The sequence below is a fragment of the Acipenser ruthenus genome, chromosome 40, assembly GCF_902713425.1.
Source record: "Acipenser ruthenus chromosome 40, fAciRut3.2 maternal haplotype, whole genome shotgun sequence".
NCBI classification, from domain to species: Eukaryota; Metazoa; Chordata; class Actinopteri; order Acipenseriformes; family Acipenseridae; genus Acipenser; species Acipenser ruthenus.
The window spans coordinates 10076341-10095307 of record NC_081228.1 but is presented as its reverse complement, the minus strand read 5'-3'; the positions used below and the strand labels follow the sequence as shown (position 1 = coordinate 10095307).

Genomic DNA, 18967 nt, shown 5'->3' with positions numbered 1-18967 from the left:
TGCCTTTGACACTGTTGATCACTCTATTCTACTATCATCTCTTGCTGACCTGGGGATCTCTGGCACTGCTCTGGCCTGGTTCTCCTCCTACCTCTCCAACCGCACTTACCAGGTAACCTGGCGTGGAGCAACCTCCACACCTCACCCACTCTTAACTGGAGTCCCCCAAGGGTCAGTCTTGGGTCCTCTTCTGTTCTCTCTCTACACCCGCTCCCTGGGCCCCCTCATCACATCCTATGGTTTCTCATACCATTTCTATGCTAATGATGCTCAGATTTTCCTCTCCTTCCCCACCTCTGACTCCACCATCTCCTCCCATATCTCTACCTGTCTGTCTGCTATTTCCTCCTGGATGCACTTGCATCACCTCAAACTCAACCTCTCTAAATCTGACCTCCTTTTCTTTCCCTCCTCCTCCCCCTCCTCTGATCTCTCTATCTCTGTTCCTCTGGAATCTACCACACTCTCTCCCTCTTCCTCAGCTAAGAACCTTGGAGTCACCCTGGACCCCTGCCTCTCTTATTCCCAGCACATCTCCACTCTGGCACGCACTTGCAGATTCTTCCTGAGCAACATCCGAAGAATCCGACCCTTCCTCACCAACTATGCTACCCAGCTCCTGGTCCAGGCCCTGGTACTCTCCCGCCTAGACTACTGCAACTCCCTCCTGGCTGGCCTCCCTGCGTCCGCCACCTGTCCGCTCCAGCTCATCCAGAACTCTGCTGCTCGCCTGGTGTTCTCTCTACCTCGCTTCGCCCACGCTACTCCACTACTCCGCTCGCTCCACTGGTTCCCGATCACCGCTCGCATCCAGTTCAAGACTCTTGTACTAGCCTACAGATGCCTTGATCAGACTGCACCCAGCTACCTCCAGACCCTCATCTCTCCCTACACCCCCACTCGACCTCTCCGCTCTGCCTGCACTAGAAGACTGGCTCTACCTCCGCTACGCTCCCCTGCCTCCCGAGCCCGCTCCTTCTCCACCCTTGCTCCGCAGTGGTGGAACGACCTTCCTACAGATGTCAGGACTGCCCAGTCCCTGACCACATTCCGGCGCCTCCTTAAGACTCACCTCTTCAAACAGCACCTGTAGAACTCCTCTGTTGTATCCTGGGACACTATCACCCTTCATTTAAATATGCTTTATTTTGCTCTTATCTGCCCCCTATTTTACTGCATTTAATCCTGTACCTCAGAATATTGTAATCTACCAAGTGTTTAATCTGTAGTATTTTGTACTTAATCATATCCTGATGTAACTATCACTATTTAATCATATCCTGATCTAACTTTCACTATTATCTGCTGTATTATTGAATTGTGGTTTGTCACACTTGAGAATTATTGTATTTCTTGTTCTTATTGTATGACTTATATTGTAACACTTGAATGTATTTGTATTTGCTTGCGATTGTAAGTCGCCCTGGATAAGGGCGTCTGCTAAGAAATAAATAATAATTATATATATATATTATATATATATATATATATACACACAGCTCTGGAAAAAATTAAGAGACCACTGCAAAATTACCAGTTTCTCTGGTTTTACTATTTATAGGTATGTGTTTGGGTAAAATGAACATTTTTGTTTTATTCTATAAACTACTGACAACATTTCTCCCAAATTCCAAATAAAAATATTGTCATTTAGAGCATTTATTTGCAGAAAATGACAACTGGTCAAAATAACAAAAAAGATGCAGTGTTGTCAGACCTCGAATAATGCAAAGAAAATAAGTTCATATTCATTTTTAAACAACACAATACTAATGTTTTAACTTAGGAAGAGTTCAGAAATCAATATTTACCTGATAATAACCCTGATTTTCAAGCATAGCTTTCATGCGTCTTGGCATGCTCTCCACCAGTCTTTCACATTGATGTTGGGTGACTTTATGCCACTCCTGGCGCAAAAATTCAAGCAGCTCGGCTTTGTTTGATGGCTTGTGACCATCCATCTTCCTCTTGATCACATTCCAGAGGTTTTCAATGGGGTTCAGGTCTGGAGATTGGGCTGGCCATGACAGGGTCTTGATCTGGTGGTCCTCCATCCACACCTTGATTGACCTGGCTGTGTGGCATGGAGCATTGTCCTGCTGGAAAAAACAATCCTCAGAGTTGGGGAACATTGTCAGAACAGAGGGAAGCAAGTTTTCTTCCAGGACAACCTTGTACTTATGAGTCAAAATTTGAAATATTTGGCTGTAGCAGAAGGCAGTTTGTTCGCAAAAGGGCTGGAGAGCAGTACAAGAATGAGTGTCTGCAGGCAACAGTGAAGCATGGTGGAGGTTCCTTGCAAGTTTGGGGCTGCATTTCTGCAAATGGAGTTGGGGATTTGGTCAGAATTAATGGTCTCCTCAATGCTGAGAAGTACAGGCAGATACTTATCCATCATGCAGTACCATCAGGGAGGCATCTGATTGGCCCCAAATTTATTCTGCAGCATGACAACGACCCCAAACATACAGCGAAAGTCATTAAGATCTATCTTCAGCGTAAAGAAGAACAAGGAGTCCTGGAAGTGATGGTATGGCCCCCACAGAGCCCTGATCTCAACATCGAGTCTGTCTGGGATTACAGGAAGAGAGAGAAGCAACTGAGGCTGCCTAAATCCACAGAAGAACTGTGGTTAGTTCTCCAAGATGTTTGGGCCAACCTACCTGCCGAGTTCCTTCAAAAACTGTGTGCAAGTGTACCTAGAAGAATTGATGCTGTTTTGAAGGCAAAGGGTGGTCACAACAAATATTGATTTGATTTAGATTTTTCTTCTGTTCACTCACTTTGCGTTTTGTTATTATTATTATTTATTTCTTAGCAGACATCCTTATCCAGGGCGCTTACAATTGTTACAAGATATCACATTATTTTTACATACAATTACCCAATTATACAGTTGGGTTTTTACTGGAGCAATCTAGGTAAAGTACCTTGCTCAAGGGTACAACAGCAGTGTCCCCCCACGTGGGATTGAACCCACGACCCTCCGGTCAAGAGTCCAGAGCCCTAACCACTACTCCACACTGCTGCCATATTGTCTTGTGGTCTGGATCAGCACGTCTTGTTCACCTGGTAGAGTTAACAGTGCCATGGGAGGATGCTGTAGATGAGGCGTATGAGAGGAAGAAACTGCGGTATGCTCAACTAGCCTCTGAAGCGGAACAGAGAGGATGGAAAGTCCGGGTTTACCCAGTGGAGGTGGGTTGTCGAGGATTTGTGGCACACTCTACAACCCAGTTTCTCAGAGACGTCAGATTCAGTGGCCAAGAGTTGCGTTGCACAGTGAAGAACTTATCTGAAGCAGCAGAGAGGAGCAGCAACTGGCTATGCTTGAGACGGAAAGATTCTGGCTGGGGATCTCAAGCACAATAGAAAGAAAGCAACGGTGATGTACGGGTAAGTAAGTAAGCTGGGCTGAGTTGAGTGGGGGACGGAGGGGGGTGATGCTGGGACACCAGAATCACCGTCAAGCCCTCTTGAGGTGTCGTGGGCTAGTCGACGAAACACCGAGGATGGAAGGTGCCCACTTGAAGACCCCAGAGATGTACCCTACTTCGCTCAATCCAGACGGTTGTCATGCTGATGCGCTGAGGAGGCCGCACTGTGGTTGATCCCTGAAGCCAGCATCGCAGCCGTTGTGTGTGCTGATGCGCCAGGGAGGCAAATAAGCTGATCCCTGGAGCCAGCATTACACTTCAGCCATCAACACCAGACAGAAGGATATCTACATCATCATATGGAAGGAAACGCAAATGGATAGAGACACAGATAGATCACATTCGTTTACTGTAAAGCTACATCTTAGTTGGTGCTTATCTTGGCGAGAGCAGAGTTCAAATCAGCATGAAGTTTTAACATCTACTCTCATGTAATGGAAATCTTGATACAAGCTCCTTTCTGTGGTATTCACACCTCCATCCTAGATGGCGCTACACATTTACTAATAACTGCATGTCATTCTCTACGTCCTTCTTGCACTGCTGGCGCTTTTCTATTGTTTATAGTACGAGCCTGCTTCAGCGCAGCACCTTTTAAAATCTGCTCCGTATGCGTCGACTCTCCGCCCAGAGCATGCTTGACCTCTGTTGTCAGTTCCGGCTGCATCCGAGCAGTTTGCCTTACTAGGACAGGTTTTTCGTGCGGGACCCCGTCATTTGACGCAAAGTCGATGCAGGCTCCCAAAATCCTGCGCTACCAGAACACAGCCTCTCTCTCCGCCCAGAGCATGCTTGACCTCTGTTGTCAGTTCCTGTTGCAGTCAGTTTGCCTTACTAGGACAGGGGTATGCCCGCAGACCCCGTCATTTGACGCAAAGTCTACCCAGACTCTCAAAAGTCTGCAGGTCAAGAACGCAACCCATACTCTCTTCAGCCATCAATGACCAGAATTCCCTTAATTGAACAAGTTATTTGTTTAATTGATGGATAACTTTCCTGTCTTTTTTTGTGCTGTGTCAGCACTTACTTTAACTTAAAACGTAGTTAGTTTGACTAGTAAATCCCCTACAACTGCAGTTCTGTGTGGAATAGCTGTTCATTCATTCTCTCCCCCCCTTCCCAGTAACTCTGTTTCTGTTTATCAGCCTTGATAATTCCTCTGGCCACAGTCCAAAACCACACGTCCTAGTGCTTCATATAAACACACACACACAAAGTTAAGTTTCATTTCTTGTGAAACCCCTACCTGTCTCTGCCATTCAAACTCCAGTCCCGCCCCCCACTCTCTGCTCTCCGCCCCTCTCACACTGTGTCTGCTCAGCCTACTTCTCTAAACCTGCCCTCAGTCCCCCTCCCCCCCCCCCCCCTCTCACAGAACCGGACTTTGGGGTTTGGCTGTTTTCCCTGGAACAGCAACGTTGATCATGTGCATCGGCTTAACCAATGGGTGTTAATTTTAGGGTTAGTTGTTGTTCCAGGGATACCAGCCAAACAGCAACGTCAGATTGTGCCTGCCTCTCCTATTTGCCCCTCTCACACTCTGTCTGCTCAGCCTACTTCCCTAAACCTGCTCTGTATACATTTCCAGGAAGTCAGAAGCACAGAGCAGTTCTGCTTGTTGTGAAATCGTCAGTCTCTCTGTCTCACTGAAGCAAGAATGGCTTCAAACGTGTGGTCAGAGGACAAGTTTAGCTGTCCGGTGTGTCTGGATCTATTGAAGAACCCAGTGTCTATTCCATGTGGACACAGTTACTGTATGGGGTGTATTAAGAACTACTGGGATCAGGCTGTTCAGACAGGAGTCTACAGCTGCCCCCAGTGCAGAGAGACCTTTACCCCAAGGCCTGTTCTACGTAGAAACACCATGTTGGCTGAACTTGTGGAGCATTTCAAGACGACACAACTAAATCCTCCTCCTGCTCAAAGCTATGCTGGACCTGGAGATGTGCCATGTGATTTATGCACTGGGAGAAAGTTCAAAGCTGTAAACTCCTGTTTGACATGCCTGGTCTCTTACTGTGAAACTCATGTCAAGCCACACCTTGAAGTTGCTGCATTGAAGAGGCACAAACTGATCGAAGCAACTGGAAATCTGGAGCAGAAGATTTGTGCCGAACACCAGAAGGTTTTGGAGGGGTTTTGCAGAACTGATCAGACGTGTATTTGCTGGTCGTGTACAGACAAGGAACACAAGAACCACGATACAGTCTCAGCTGAGAAAGAAAGAACTCTGAGGCAGGTAAGAGTTTGAGCCGTTTCTTTCCAGTTATCCTAGAAGGGAACCCAGTAGTAGTTTGCACTGTTACTATAACATAATTATATCATGGCTTGGAACCCTGACTGAGCAATTTGAACAAGCCGTTTTATAGTAGTGAATTAAGGGCGTGTGTTACTGTGGATACTGTCACTTCTTGGTGCGTTGCTAAGTACAAGGCGTATACCGGGGATTGTATCACAGCTTGGAACCACTGATTGGCCAATCAGCATGCAGCACTCTTAAGGAGCCGTTTTCTAATTATTATCATTATTTATTTCTTAGCAGACTCCCTTACCCAGGTCAATTTACATTTGTATACAAAAATACATGATTTAATTTCCTGTTATAATCGGCCAAACTGCCTTTATAAATGTAAGAGCCAGCGCCCTCTGGTGCAGAGCTGAAACCTTATTAGCAAATGATTCAGTACTGTCAGCCAATCAGCTTCGAGCTCTAGCATTAATAGACAATAGATGCCTTCTGGAATTTCTCGCCACCAACAACTGTGAATCAAATTTAAAAGCAATCCGCTCCTCATACACTGGCATTATATATATATATATATATATATATATATATATATATATATATATATATATATATATATATATATATATATATATATCAGGGCGTTGGGATTGTCTCACATACAAGAAAATATATTATGTATTAAGTATGAGAGATAGCTTGCACGTACGTAAGAGAATGAAGCATCATCAGTTATAGTTGGAGGAGTGTGGCAGGAGGACGGCTGATAGCTGCTGTAATTCACCCTCCTGACCACTGGCAGCGCTGGAGAGCTGTCAGCAGCAGCAGTGCTTTGGGCTCTATTCTGATCACAATGCAAAAACGAGTGCAAGCGGGACCGGAACTTGCCCCCGATTCTGTGGCACATAAATGGAGAAGAGACATGAAAAGCACCCACTGCGCTGAAATGGTATTGTGATGACGTCCTACTGCGTTTATAGAGTGTCTGTCCCGTCGCAGACCTCTGCGAATATATTCACCAAAGCAATTCTGATGACAGTGCAGTGAGGTCCTGAAAAGACAATAGAGCACTGCGTTAAGAGCTGCTGAAACCAGGGTTGTTATTATTATTATTATTATTATTATTTATTTCTTAGCAGACGCCCTTATCCAGGGCGACTTACAATCGCAAGCAAATACATTCAAGTGTTACAATATAAGTCATACAATAAGAACAAGAAATACAATAATTCTCAAGTGTGACAAACCACAATTCAATAATACAGCAGATAATAGTGAAAGTTACATCAGGATACAACAGAGGAGTTCTACAGGTGCTGTTTGAAGAGGTGAGTCTTAAGGAGGCGCCGGAATGTGGTCAGGGACTGGGCCGTCCTGACATCTGTAGGAAGGTCGTTCCACCACTGCGGAGCAAGGGTGGAGAAGGAGCGGGCTCGGGAGGCAGGGGAGCGTAGCGGAGGTAGAGCCAGTCTTCTAGTGCAGGCGGAGCGGAGAGATCGAGTGGGGGTGTAGGGAGAAATTAGGGTCTGGAGGTAGCTGGGTGCAGTCTGATCAAGGCATCTGTAGGCTAGTACAAGAGTCTTGAACTGGATGCGAGCGGTGATCGGGAGCCAGTGGAGCGAGCGGAGTAGTGGAGTAGCGTGGGCGAAGCGAGGTAGAGAGAACACCAGGCGAGCAGCAGAGTTCTGGATGAGCTGGAGCGGACGGGTGGCGGACGCAGGGAGGCCAGCCAGGAGGGAGTTGCAGTAGTCTAGGCGGGAGAGTACCAGGGCCTGGACCAGGAGCTGGGTAGCATAGTTGGTGAGGAAGGGTCGGATTCTTCGGATGTTGCTCAGCAGAGAGCTGGCGGTGTACAGTCCGCTCGAGGGTTTTGGAGAGGAAGGGTAGGAGAGAGACAGGACGGTAGCTCTGGAGGGAGGTGGGGTCGAGGGTAGGTTTTTTGAGGAGGGGAGTGATAGAGGCTTTTTTGAAGGCAGAGGGGAAGATGCCAGAAAGTAGAGAGGTGTTGAGGAGGGAGGAGATGAAGGGGAGTAGAGCAGGAGCAGCAGCTTGAAAGAGCAGGGAGGAGAGGTCAGAGTCTGAGAGGGGCAAGAAGGTGGAGAGGGAGGGCGAGTTAGTAGGGGATGTAGTGGGTGTAGGGGTTGGAGCAGGAGGGGGTGCGGGGGAGGGAGAGGTGTTAAAGAGTTTGCGGATATCTGAGATTTTAGAAGAGAAGAAGGAGGCAAAGTCGTCAGGGGAGATAGAGGAGGGAGGAGGAGGGGGGAGGGTTTAGGAGGGAGGAGAAGGTAGAGAATAGTTTACGTGGGTTGTTAGTGGAGGCTTATTTAACACACGACAACCGAACACACAACAAATACAGCAGCCCCTGCGTGCGTTTGGACTAACACAGAAGCAGGGAACCAAACAGAAAAGTAAAGGGAAAAAACCCGACAGTACATAAGAAACGGTATACAAGGGTAAACCTGGCTATTTTACTCGTCAGTAATTAGTTTACACTTTGTAGTTTGTCAATGTCATGATAAATGTGTATTCACTTTATTCACTCTTTTTCTGAACATGTATTTTATTGTTGTAGCCCACTTCCCCCGCAGTGGCTTAGCCTACACTGTGCATAACAACACATTGTTTTATTCATCCACTAATACTAGGGAACGAGTTTGTGTCACAAAATTAAAATGAAAAGAATGCAAGGTTTCGGACGCATCTGCATCACGTGATTGTAGTTAAAATAAGAAACGGTTGGAAACGGCAAAACCAAGCAGCAATTTAAACAATATACCCAGGGATAGCATGTCGTCACATTGCTTCCTTTTTTCTTTTTTAACAAATGAAAAGGGACATACAAATCCACACAATGCTGAAAACACGACCAAGTTAAGAAACCGTATTATCTAACAATATATTTGAACTTGTAATCAATCTGTCTGCAGCCTACAGTAGGTCAGGGTTCGTACTTTAGTCTGGAAGTCTGGAAAAAGTATGAAAATGAAAAACGGATTCCCAGGGCTTGAAAATGCTTGAAAAATCATGCCTCCGTTATGAAAGTCTTCAAAAAGTCTGGAATTTTACAGGAGAATGAAAATAATTTTCAATTTTTAGTTTTTAATCAAAAATGATCTCAAAAGCGGGTCAGTTCAAGCGGCAACTAAATCTGATCGACTCGCCCGGTGTCGTAAGGAAAAAGTAGGTCACGCATGGTAATGTGTTTAAACACCACTTTATTTTATTTATTTTCTGTCTGTAAATTGTGCGATGCAAAGTTTTCTGTTACTCGAGCTAAAGTGTTAACGCTTGTCAGCTTTTTTTTTTTTGTCGGTGTGTAATTAAAAAGGTAATTGTTGGTCAGATAAGCTGTAGTTGATGTGTGATCGCAAATATTTAATATAAATATTTACTGTATATTTAAATGTTGTCAATTTTTAATCGAAATTAAAAATGTTTTAGTAATATATTCTAATAACATACAATCATAAAGTATTATTAGTATTGCTTAGATTATTATGGCAATAGACTAGCGATAACTATCAGTTTACAAAGACAAGTCCTAGTTTTAAACAATTAAATAAAAGAACTCAAACATGACAGCTAAATTAGTAAACACGTTTGGGTTTTTTTTAACAGGAAATTTGTCATGTAACACATTTCGTAAACGTGATTGGTTTTGCATTACAACCATAAAACATCATACCATTTTTACATCGATAAAACAAGGAGACTGTAGTTAGTACCAACATTTATTCATGCAATTACTAAATGAAAAACGTATGGTTAGTACGTTGTAACAAACTTACCTAGTGTGCAATAACCAAACACCTAGGCCATAAGTGTATACTAGCACCGAGCATAAAACATACAATACTACAGTCCCAGCAGGTAAATCAGTACAGCAAAAAACAAGGATTTCACGAGAACCAAGGGAGTACATTTTAAACAGGATAGGTTTATTATGTCTATTTGTATATAGTACTAAGCACAGGTGTACCCTGGAGTAATCAGAACAGCAAGTCTTAAGTAAGATCAGAAATCTGGCAAATATCAACCCCGACTCAATGGTAAGCAAACTAAACATCCAGGTTGGTAGAACAAACAATATCCAGTAGAACTATTAGTAGAAGAAACTACCCAGTATATCTCTAGATAATCCTTCAAGGAGCACACCAACACTGCAATGCTAATCACATAAAAATGCAATTGGAAAAGACAAACACACACATACAGACGTGCTCAAATTTGTTGGTACCCCTCCACAAAAAACGAAGAATGCACAATTTTCTCTGAAATAACTTGAAACTGACAAAAGTAATTGGCATCCGCCATTGTTTATTCCATATTTAATAGAAATCAGACTTTGCTTTTGATTTTTTATTCAACATAATATTGTAAATAATAAAACAAATGAAAATGGCATGGACAAAAATGATGGGACCGCTAACCTAATATTTTGTTGCACAAGCTTTAGAGGCAATCACTGCAATCAAACGTTTTCTGTAGCTCTCAGTGAGACTTCTGCACCTGTTAACAGGTAGTTTGGCCCACTCTTCCGGAGCAAACTGCTCCAGCTGTCTCAGGTTTGATGGGTGCCTTCTCCAGACTGCAAGTTTCAGCTCTTTCCATAGATGTTCGATAGGATTCAGATCAGGACTCATAGAAGGCCACTTCAGAATAGTCCAATGTTTTGTTCTTATCCATTCTTGGGTGCTTTTAGCTGTGTGTTTTGGGTCATTATCCTGTTGGAGGACCCATGACCTGCGACTGAGACAGAGCTTTTTGACACTGGGCAGTACGTTTCGCTCCAGAATGCCTTGATAGTCTTGAGATTTCATTGTGCCCTGCACAGATTCAAGGCACCCTGTGCCAGGCGCAGCAAAGCAGCCCCAAAACATAACCGAGCCTCCTCCATGTTTCACTGTAGGTATGGTGTTCTTTTCTTTGAAAGCTTCATTTTTTCGTCTGTGAACACAGAGCTGATGTGACTTGCCAAAAAGCTTGTCAATATGCATTTTAGCAAATTCCAGTCTGGCTTTTTTATGTTTTTCTTTCAAAAGTGGAGTCCTCCTGGGTCTTCTTCCATGGAGCCCACTTTCGCTCAAAAAGCGACGGATGGTGCGATCAGAAACTGACGTACCTTCACCTTGGAGTTCAGCTTGTATCTCTTTGGCAGTTATCCTTGGTTCTTTTTCTACCATTCGCACTATCCTTCTGTTCAATCTGGGGTCGATTTTCCTCTTGCGGCCGCGCCCAGGGATGTTGGCTACAGTTCCATGGACCTTAAACTCCTTAATAATATTTGCAACTGTTGTCACAGGAACATCAAGCTGCTTGGAGATGGTCTTGTAGCCTTTACCTTTACCATGCTCGTCTATTATTTTATTTCTGATCTCCTCAGACAACTCTCTCCTTTGCTTTCTCTGGTCCATGTTCAGTGTGGTGCACACAATGGTACCAAACAGCACAGTGACTACTTTTCTCCATTTAAATAGGCTGAATGACTGATTACAAGATTGGAGACATGTGTGATACTAATTAAAGAAACTAATTAGTTTGAAATATCTCTATAATCCAATTATTTATTATCTTTTCTAAGGGGTACCAACAAATGTGTCCAGGCCATTTTAGAATATCTTTGTAGAATAAGCAATAATTCATCTCTTTTCACAGCTTCTTTGCTTTATTCTATGACATACCAAAGGCATGCAAGTATACATGATAAAATAGCTTTTAATTTCATCACTTTTCAGGAGGAATGAAGCATTATTTCAATGAGCTGTAAGGGTACCAACAAATGTGAGCACGTCTGTATATATATATATATATATATATATATATATATATATATATATATATATATATGAACAGGCCTTTGTACATACAGTCACAATACTAATGTATAGCAAAACCAATAATAATCCGCCTCGCTGTTGGAACTTGAAAAAAGAAAGAGAGGGAAGGAGACAACAAAAAAATACAGGCAGGCCAACCAATAATCAGGCTGTTCATTCTATGGCCCACGCAGTTGCAATAATTATATCCAAGTGTATGAGTACTTAAAAGTTTCAGTCCCGGGCTTGATATTAAAACGCACCCAGAAAGTAACAAAACAAACAAAAACAAACCAATAAAGTTCTATAAAAATAACACAACAATCCGGCAATCCCAAAAGAACGCTCTCCAAACAAAAACCTGAATGGCCATTCAAAAAATATTTGTAATCCAAACTGCAGCAAAAAATAGAAAAGGATCGATCTCACCCGGTCGTGATGAATCCGTGTGCAAGTCCTCTAGTTCATACCATGCTGTGAGTCGACATTTGCTTGAATATCTTCTCTCGTTCCGTTGTCCCGTAACAGCAGTAAAGTATCAAGGTAAATATATAAATCAAACCAGCTGGAAGAAAAATAGGACCCAAAACGGAAGTATTGCCCAAAGAGCACTGAGCAGCGTGTGATACTAGCTATTGCACTAGTATTAGTCGAACCCGCTATAGAAACTGGTAAAAACCAAACCACGGTTGTTTGACATAACACCGACTAGAAGCGTGCTATACACAGACTAACTCGTTTTTTCTGTCGTTTGAACAGGTTGCCTGTAAGGTCTCGGTCTCGGTCTCGGTCTCGGTCTCTCCAATAACTCCATATTTTTTCTCTCTCTTAACAGACTTTCAAAAACCCTTTTTTATACCCTATTGGTCTAGAGCTTTTAAGCAAAGGAAGCTCCACCCCCAATTACGGAAAACAGTAATGGCCAAAATACCTAAAACTAATTAGTCTAGGACCATAGCATTTTAACCCAAATATAAACAGCACACGAACTAAAACAATAATTGCCCCAAGAGTTTATTTTTAAACCAGGCAAGGATACAGATTATATATACACGTATGTATGGCGAAATATTAAGGAGCTAATTAAAAACGCTGTCATGAAATATCTAGATTGCCTGGCCAGGCTTACTGGCATTCACTTAAGAATGCGCAGGTGCTATGCTTCTTGCAGCACATTGTGTGGCGGTTGCCACAACGTGAGTGGTTTGTATACAGCAAAGACCTGTAGCTGCGGTATCATAACTATATCTTGGTTCGCTTTCAATTCGAAGATGGCCACCAAACATCATTTATGGGATATACGCCTGCCTATTGGTAGGTGTCACCGAGCTCCTTCTATCAAAGCCGCCGATTGGTACGGTAAGACCTCTCTGTGTTGCATTGAGCCCTTTTTTCTTCTTATAAGTGCTGCATTGAGTTACTGCTAGTTCCCCTGCACTTCGTGCTGAAAGCTGGCTCCGCCACTTTCCCGGAATCAGTAGCTTGTAATCCGTAGCCTTTTTCTGTTTCCTCTATCAGCACCCGCTCGCTCTGCGTGTCAGGCTGCTTCTCTCTGTCTGTCGCCTTTTAGTCGACTGGAAACGGTAAGTATTATTGTTAAGAGCTGTGTTTTTTCACCCTTTCTTTCTTTGGAGAGCGCTATTACTCCATGGGGCTGGGCCTGCCTTGTCCCCGTTGTAGAGTTGCCCTCCAGCCGCCTGCGGGCCGCCGGTCGGGCCTTGTTGTTTTGATTGTAGCTGCGCGTCCCCGTGCTTGCGCAGAGGACTAGCCGCAGCGCAGCTGCTTGCAGCCGGACCAGCCGTATACTCCTCACCGAGGCTTGCTCGTTGCTGAGTTGAGACATACACAGGCTGTGTCAGCCTTCACCACTGGTGTAGGCTTTTCAATTCGACAGACAGTGTGCTCTCCCCCATCTGTACTGCTGTATTATTGTTATTGCATTTTAGCATTTTTGTATTATTGTATTATTGTATTGTTCTTGCTAAAAGTCAATCGCCCGCCGCGGCTTCTGCCCTGTCCCCCTATTGTACGCTACGTGCTGCTCAGGTGTGTGACCACGCGGTTCGGGTAGGCACCGTGCATAGCTGCCCCGGTGTTTTTTAAATACCGCGGTGCGTAAGACTCAGCCCGTGCTACTTCGGTACCACGGTGCGCACGATGCTTATTGACTCGCGGTACCGCTACAAGGCAAGTGCTGCACGGTACTCGTTGCGCGTGGGTGCACTTGGTACTCGGTGCGCACGGTGCCCGGCACTGCACGGTACGCGGTGCAGGTCTGCTCGCTGTACTCGGTGCAAGCAAAAAAAAAAAAGCAAGTGGTGCGCACGGTGCTCGGTACACGCGGTGCACATTAGTTTGGTGCTGCACTGCACTTGGTGCTCGGTGCGCACGGTATCCAGTGCACGCGGTAAGCGCGGTGCACGTGGTGCGCATGGTGCACGCGGTAAGCATGTTACTCGGTGCACGCGTTGCGTTCATGCTCGCGGACCAAAATCCAGCGATGATGGGCAGGGCTGGTTTTCATGCCTGCGAGGTTTGTGGGGTTAACATCCCACAGGAAGACAGGCATACCTTGTGTCCTCTTTAGCCTTACAAGGAGGATCCTCCTGCAGCATCTGCGCGGCTTTTCAGCCCCGAGTGCTTGCCAGTCGGATGGAAAGAGTTGTCCCGCCTTGTGACGCTGTCACAGAGTCCCTCTCTGGAGGCTCCTTGTGCACAGACGTCTGTGTCCGCCTGCAGCCGCTCCCCGTCGCCTACGGTGAGACGGGTGAAAAAGTCTCGGCAGGCGCGGGACATTATGGACATGAAGGCCCAGATAGCTCACATTATGGAGCTTCTGGAGTGGCAGCAGCCCCCGGCGGCTTTGGCTGCAGCCCCGCTTGAGGACCCGCCCTCAGACCCACTGAGGGCCACTGTGCCGCCCCCTGATCCCCCCGTGGGGGAACAGAGCGGGCAGGAGGAACGAGCGCTGTGCTCTGATGAGGACACGCTTTCTATTGCGGCCTCGTGGGGGGAGTCCGCCTTTCCGGCAGAGATGGAAGTCAAGGCAGAGCCTGGGTTCCAGCCTGTAGTGGCCCCTAGCTCTGAGGGTTGCTCGGTTACTGACGCACCACCGCTGGCAGGGTCAATGTCCGCGCTCATGGGACGGGCAAGTCCCCTGGGCAGCAGCGGCAGAGCCTCCTCGGCCTCAGCCCTTCCCCGCCTTCCCCGATTTTATGGAGGAGGTGCACTCTTCTTGGCACCGCCCATGCCACACCGCCTAGCCAGCTGAGGTAGGCTTCACAGCTGGCCTCGAAGGGGCGGAGAAGCTGGGCCTGGTGGGGTTTCTCCCTGTTGACTGAACCATTGCGGCCTTGGTGAAGGCTCCACCAGTGGGATGTCTGCTCAACGACCCCATGTGCCCGAACCTGCAGTGCAGGATAACGGAGACACATGTCCGTAGGGCGTACGTAGCGGGAGCTCAGGGCGCCCGTTTGACAAATACTTCCAGTATGCTGGTCGCATACATGGATGGTATTTTGCGTGATGCCCCGCTCCCAGAGCCGGTGACCACGGAGTTGCGCCTGCTGTCTTCCATGTTGCTCCAGATATCCGGCCTGCAAGAACAGGCCCTGGGCCGGAGTCTGGCTGGCCTGGTGGTCACGCGCAGACAGCTGTGGCTGATGCGGTTAAAGCTGCGCTTTTAGACACGCCTATATCGCCAGGCCATACCTTTGGCCCAGCGGTGGAAGAGATCCTACAACGGTCTCTCCGCGAGCGAGAGGCATCTAGGCAGGTGGCCGCGTTGCTCCCTACCCCCGCTCCGGCGCGGGGCGGGTCGAGCAGTTGGCACGCACCTCCGGCGCAAACAGTCACTAGGACGGTGCCCGTCCCCACAGCCCCACTGGGTGACCTTCGGCGTCGCCTACAGGCTTCATCTCAGGCTAGGGGCGGGAATTTCCCACAGCGCGGGGGGCACGCAGGCCGTGGCCAGTCCAAGCAGCAGCGCCCTAGAAGGCGGTTCCAGGGCAATCGCCTTAGGCAGCCTCCTCAATCCGCCCCGCCTCAGCCTCAGCAGCCCCGGCAGGGCCCCTGAAGGCTTGTGGCCTCAGACCCTGTTTACGGTGCAACAGCTGCACTACTGGCGCAAGTGCACCTCAGACACTTGGGTGCTCGCGACCATACAAGGCGGTTACGTGCTTCAGTTTTGTTTGGAACCTCCTCCTTTTCGCGGCTTCATGACTATGTTCATGACGGACCCGCTCCAGGCCTCGGCGCTCCAGACCGAAGTGGCAGCCTTGCTGTGCAAGCGCTCCATTCGTCTCGTGGACCCCACCTCTCAAGGGGAGGGGTTCTACTCGAGATACTTTCTGGTGCCGAAGAGGGACGGCGGCTTTCGCCCCATCCTGGACCTGCGGTTCCTCAACCGGTTTTTGAAAGAGAGGCGGTTCCAAATGCTGACTCATCGTCACATACTCCAGTCTGTCCGGCCGGGTGACTGGTTTACCACGGTGGACTTGCGGGACGCGTATTTTCACATTCCCATTCGTCCAGAGCACAGGAAATACCTCCGCTCTGCCTTTCAAGGCAGCATGTACAAGTTTTCCGTGCTGCCGTTTGGCCTCTCCCTAGCTCCCCGTACATTCTCAAAGTGCGTAGACGCTATCCGGGCCCCCTTGCAGCTGCAAGGGGTCAGAGTGATGAACTACCTCGACGACTGGTTGATTTGTTCCCAGTCGCGGGAGGGAGCGGTGGCCCACACAACGCTTGTGGCAGAGCATCTGGTGTGGCTGGGCCTCACCATCAACGATGCCAAGAGTCAGCTGACGCCTGTGCAATGCATAACATATGTGGGATTCCGGCTGGACTCCACGATGATGCACGCGTACCTGTCAGACGACAGGGTAGCAGCTCTCCAGCACCACCTCTCCCTGTTTCGACAGGGATCGAGGGTGCCCCTTGTCTTGTGCCAGAAACTACTGGGTCTGATGGCCGCAGCGATATCAGCCATCGAGCTGGGCTTACTGCGCATGCACCCGCTGCAAGCGTGGCTCAATGCGTTTCACCTGCATTCTAGGCGCGACAGACACCGTCGGCTGATAGTGTCTTGCGTGCTCGGCGGCATTGCGCTGGTGGAGGACGGCCTCTCACCTGCGCCAAGGTGTCCGAATGGGAGTGATTTTCAACCGTCGGGTAGTGACAACGGACGCCTCCAACTTGGGTTGGGGTGCAGTCTGCGACGGCAGAGGGGTCAACGGGTCCTGGTCGGGCCGCTGGACGTCCCTGCACATCAATATGCTGGAGCTGCAGGTGGTTTTCCTTGCTCTCCAGCGCTTCCTACCGATGGTGCACAACAGGCATGTGTTGGTCCGCTCGGACAACACTGCGGTAGTGACGTATGTCAACCACCAGGGCAGCCTTCGGTCCCCGGGGTTGCGTCGCCTCGCCTTCAGGCTTCTGACTTGGGCCCAAAGGAACTTGCTGTCCCTTCGGGCGACGCATATTCCGGGCGTGAACAATTGGGCGGCGGACCTCCTCTCGAGGGAGGGTCCGCACCCATCGGAGTGGCGTCTCCACCCTCAGGTGGTGGAGCTCATTTGGGAACGGTTCGGGAAGGCACAGGTCGATCGCTTTGCCTTGGCGGAGACAACGCATTGCCCCCTGTGGTACTCTCTTCACCGCTTCGGCGGTCCACTCGGTGTCGACGCCCTAGCCCACATATGGCCCAGAGCGCTCCTTTACGTGTTCCCGCCTCTGCCATTACTCCCGGCCTTTCTCAAAAAGGTCCAGTCGGAGAAGGCGTCAGCTCTCTTAGTGGCCCCCAGGTGGCCCAGGAGGGTCTGGTTCTCAGCCCTGTGCCAGTTATTGAATGGCACGCCCTGGGAGATTCCGCTTCGCCTGGATCTCCTCAGTCAGGCGGGAGGCACACTTTGGCACCCGGAGCCAGGCCTGCTCCAGCTGTGTGTCTGGCCCCTGAAAGGGACCGCTGGTCAGCCTTAGGGCTGTCGGACGCGGTTGTGGGTACTTTGCAGAATGCTAGGGCGCATTCCACTAGGTCGTTGTACGCCTCAAAGTGGAAAGGTTTCCAGAATTGGTGCCGGACTAATAGTCATGACCCAATTTCTTGCCCCATGCCTGTCATTTTGCAGTTTCTGCAGGAGCTGCTTGACGCTGGTAGATCACCTTCCACCTTGAAGGTGTACTTAGCGGCTATTTCTGCTTGCCATGCCCCCGTTGACTCTGTGTCCCCGGGCGCGCATTTTTTGGCTACCCGGTTTCTCCGAGGCGCTCGGCGGTTGCGCCCCCCTATGAGGGTGGCTCTCCCCGAATAGAGCCTTGTGGTTGTACTAGAGGCTGTCACGCAGGCCCTGTTTACACTCCATTGAGTTGAAGCATCTGTCTATGAAGACAGCCTTCCTCTTGGCTATCACCTCCGCAAAGCGGGTTAGTGAGCTGCAGGCGTTATCTGTGCATAGCTCCTGCATGCGTATTTGGGACGATGATAGCAGAGTCTCACTGTGTGCAAACCCTGCTTTCCTCCCCAAGGTGGTCACAGCCTTCCACGTTAATCAGTCTGTGGAACTGGAGTCCTTTCATCCTCCGCCGTTTACTTCGGAGGAGGATAGGAAGTTGAATTTCCTCTGCCCGGTTCGGGCATTGAGATGCTACGTGGGTAGGACGAGAGCATTGCGTCATTCTGACCAGCTCTTTGTCTGCCATGGGACACGGACCCTGGGACAGCCCCTCTCGAAGCAGCGACTGTCTCATTGGATTGCGGATACGGTCTCCGCTGTGTATGATGGTGCTGGCTTGCCTCCGCCTGGGCGGGTAGCCACACATTCCACTAGAGGTGTGGCTGCGTCATGGGCCTTCTTTAGAGGTGCCTCCATGGCTGAGATTTGTAATGCGGCTAGCTGGGCTACGCCGCATACCTTTACCAGGTTCTATCGCCTTAATGTGATAGATCCCTCAGTGCCTTCGTTGGGCACAAGGGTCCTTGAGGTTGCATGCTCGCACCGCTGACCTTTGGTCGGGCGAGGCTGAGGTGCCCCTCGTGTGCTGCCGTTCTTCCCTCCCTCGCGACGGCTCTGGTATTCGTTTTCCCATAAATGATGTTTGGTGGCCATCTTCGAATTGAAAGGGAACGTTAGGTTACTTACCGTAACCCTGGTTCCCTGAAAGAGAAGATGGCCACCAACCGCGAGGTCGCATCGGTCGTCAGCACGGTTTCGTCACGAAAAGAGGTCGAGCCTTCCCTGCGTGACGGGTTTATTCCCTCGGTGGGCGGGACCGAGGAGGTCACTGAGGGAAGGGGGTCTATCGGCGGCTTTGGTGGCCATCTTCTCTTTCAGGGAACCAGGGTTACGGTAAGTAGCCTAACGTTAGTATTGAACTACTGACATTTACAGAGGTTTAAATTCATGCTGATACTAGTGATATACATGTATACTATAGGATCTTTCTTTCTCATCTAGGATTGAACTACC

General features: G+C 48.3%; 1 protein-coding gene across 2 annotated transcripts in view; it reads left to right on the top strand.

Moving 5' to 3' along the window:
* Nucleotides 1-4931: 4931 nt before the first annotated feature.
* LOC117414961 (tripartite motif-containing protein 16-like) overlaps nucleotides 4932-18967 on the top strand; it is a 40941-nt gene continuing 26905 nt past the window's right edge. For both annotated transcript variants that reach the window (XM_059010198.1, XM_059010197.1), the window contains exon 1: nucleotides 4932-5676. In XM_059010198.1, the coding sequence (XP_058866181.1) occupies nucleotides 5095-5676 (582 nt within the window). In that variant the 5' untranslated portion in view covers nucleotides 4932-5094. The remainder of the gene's footprint in view (nucleotides 5677-18967) is intronic.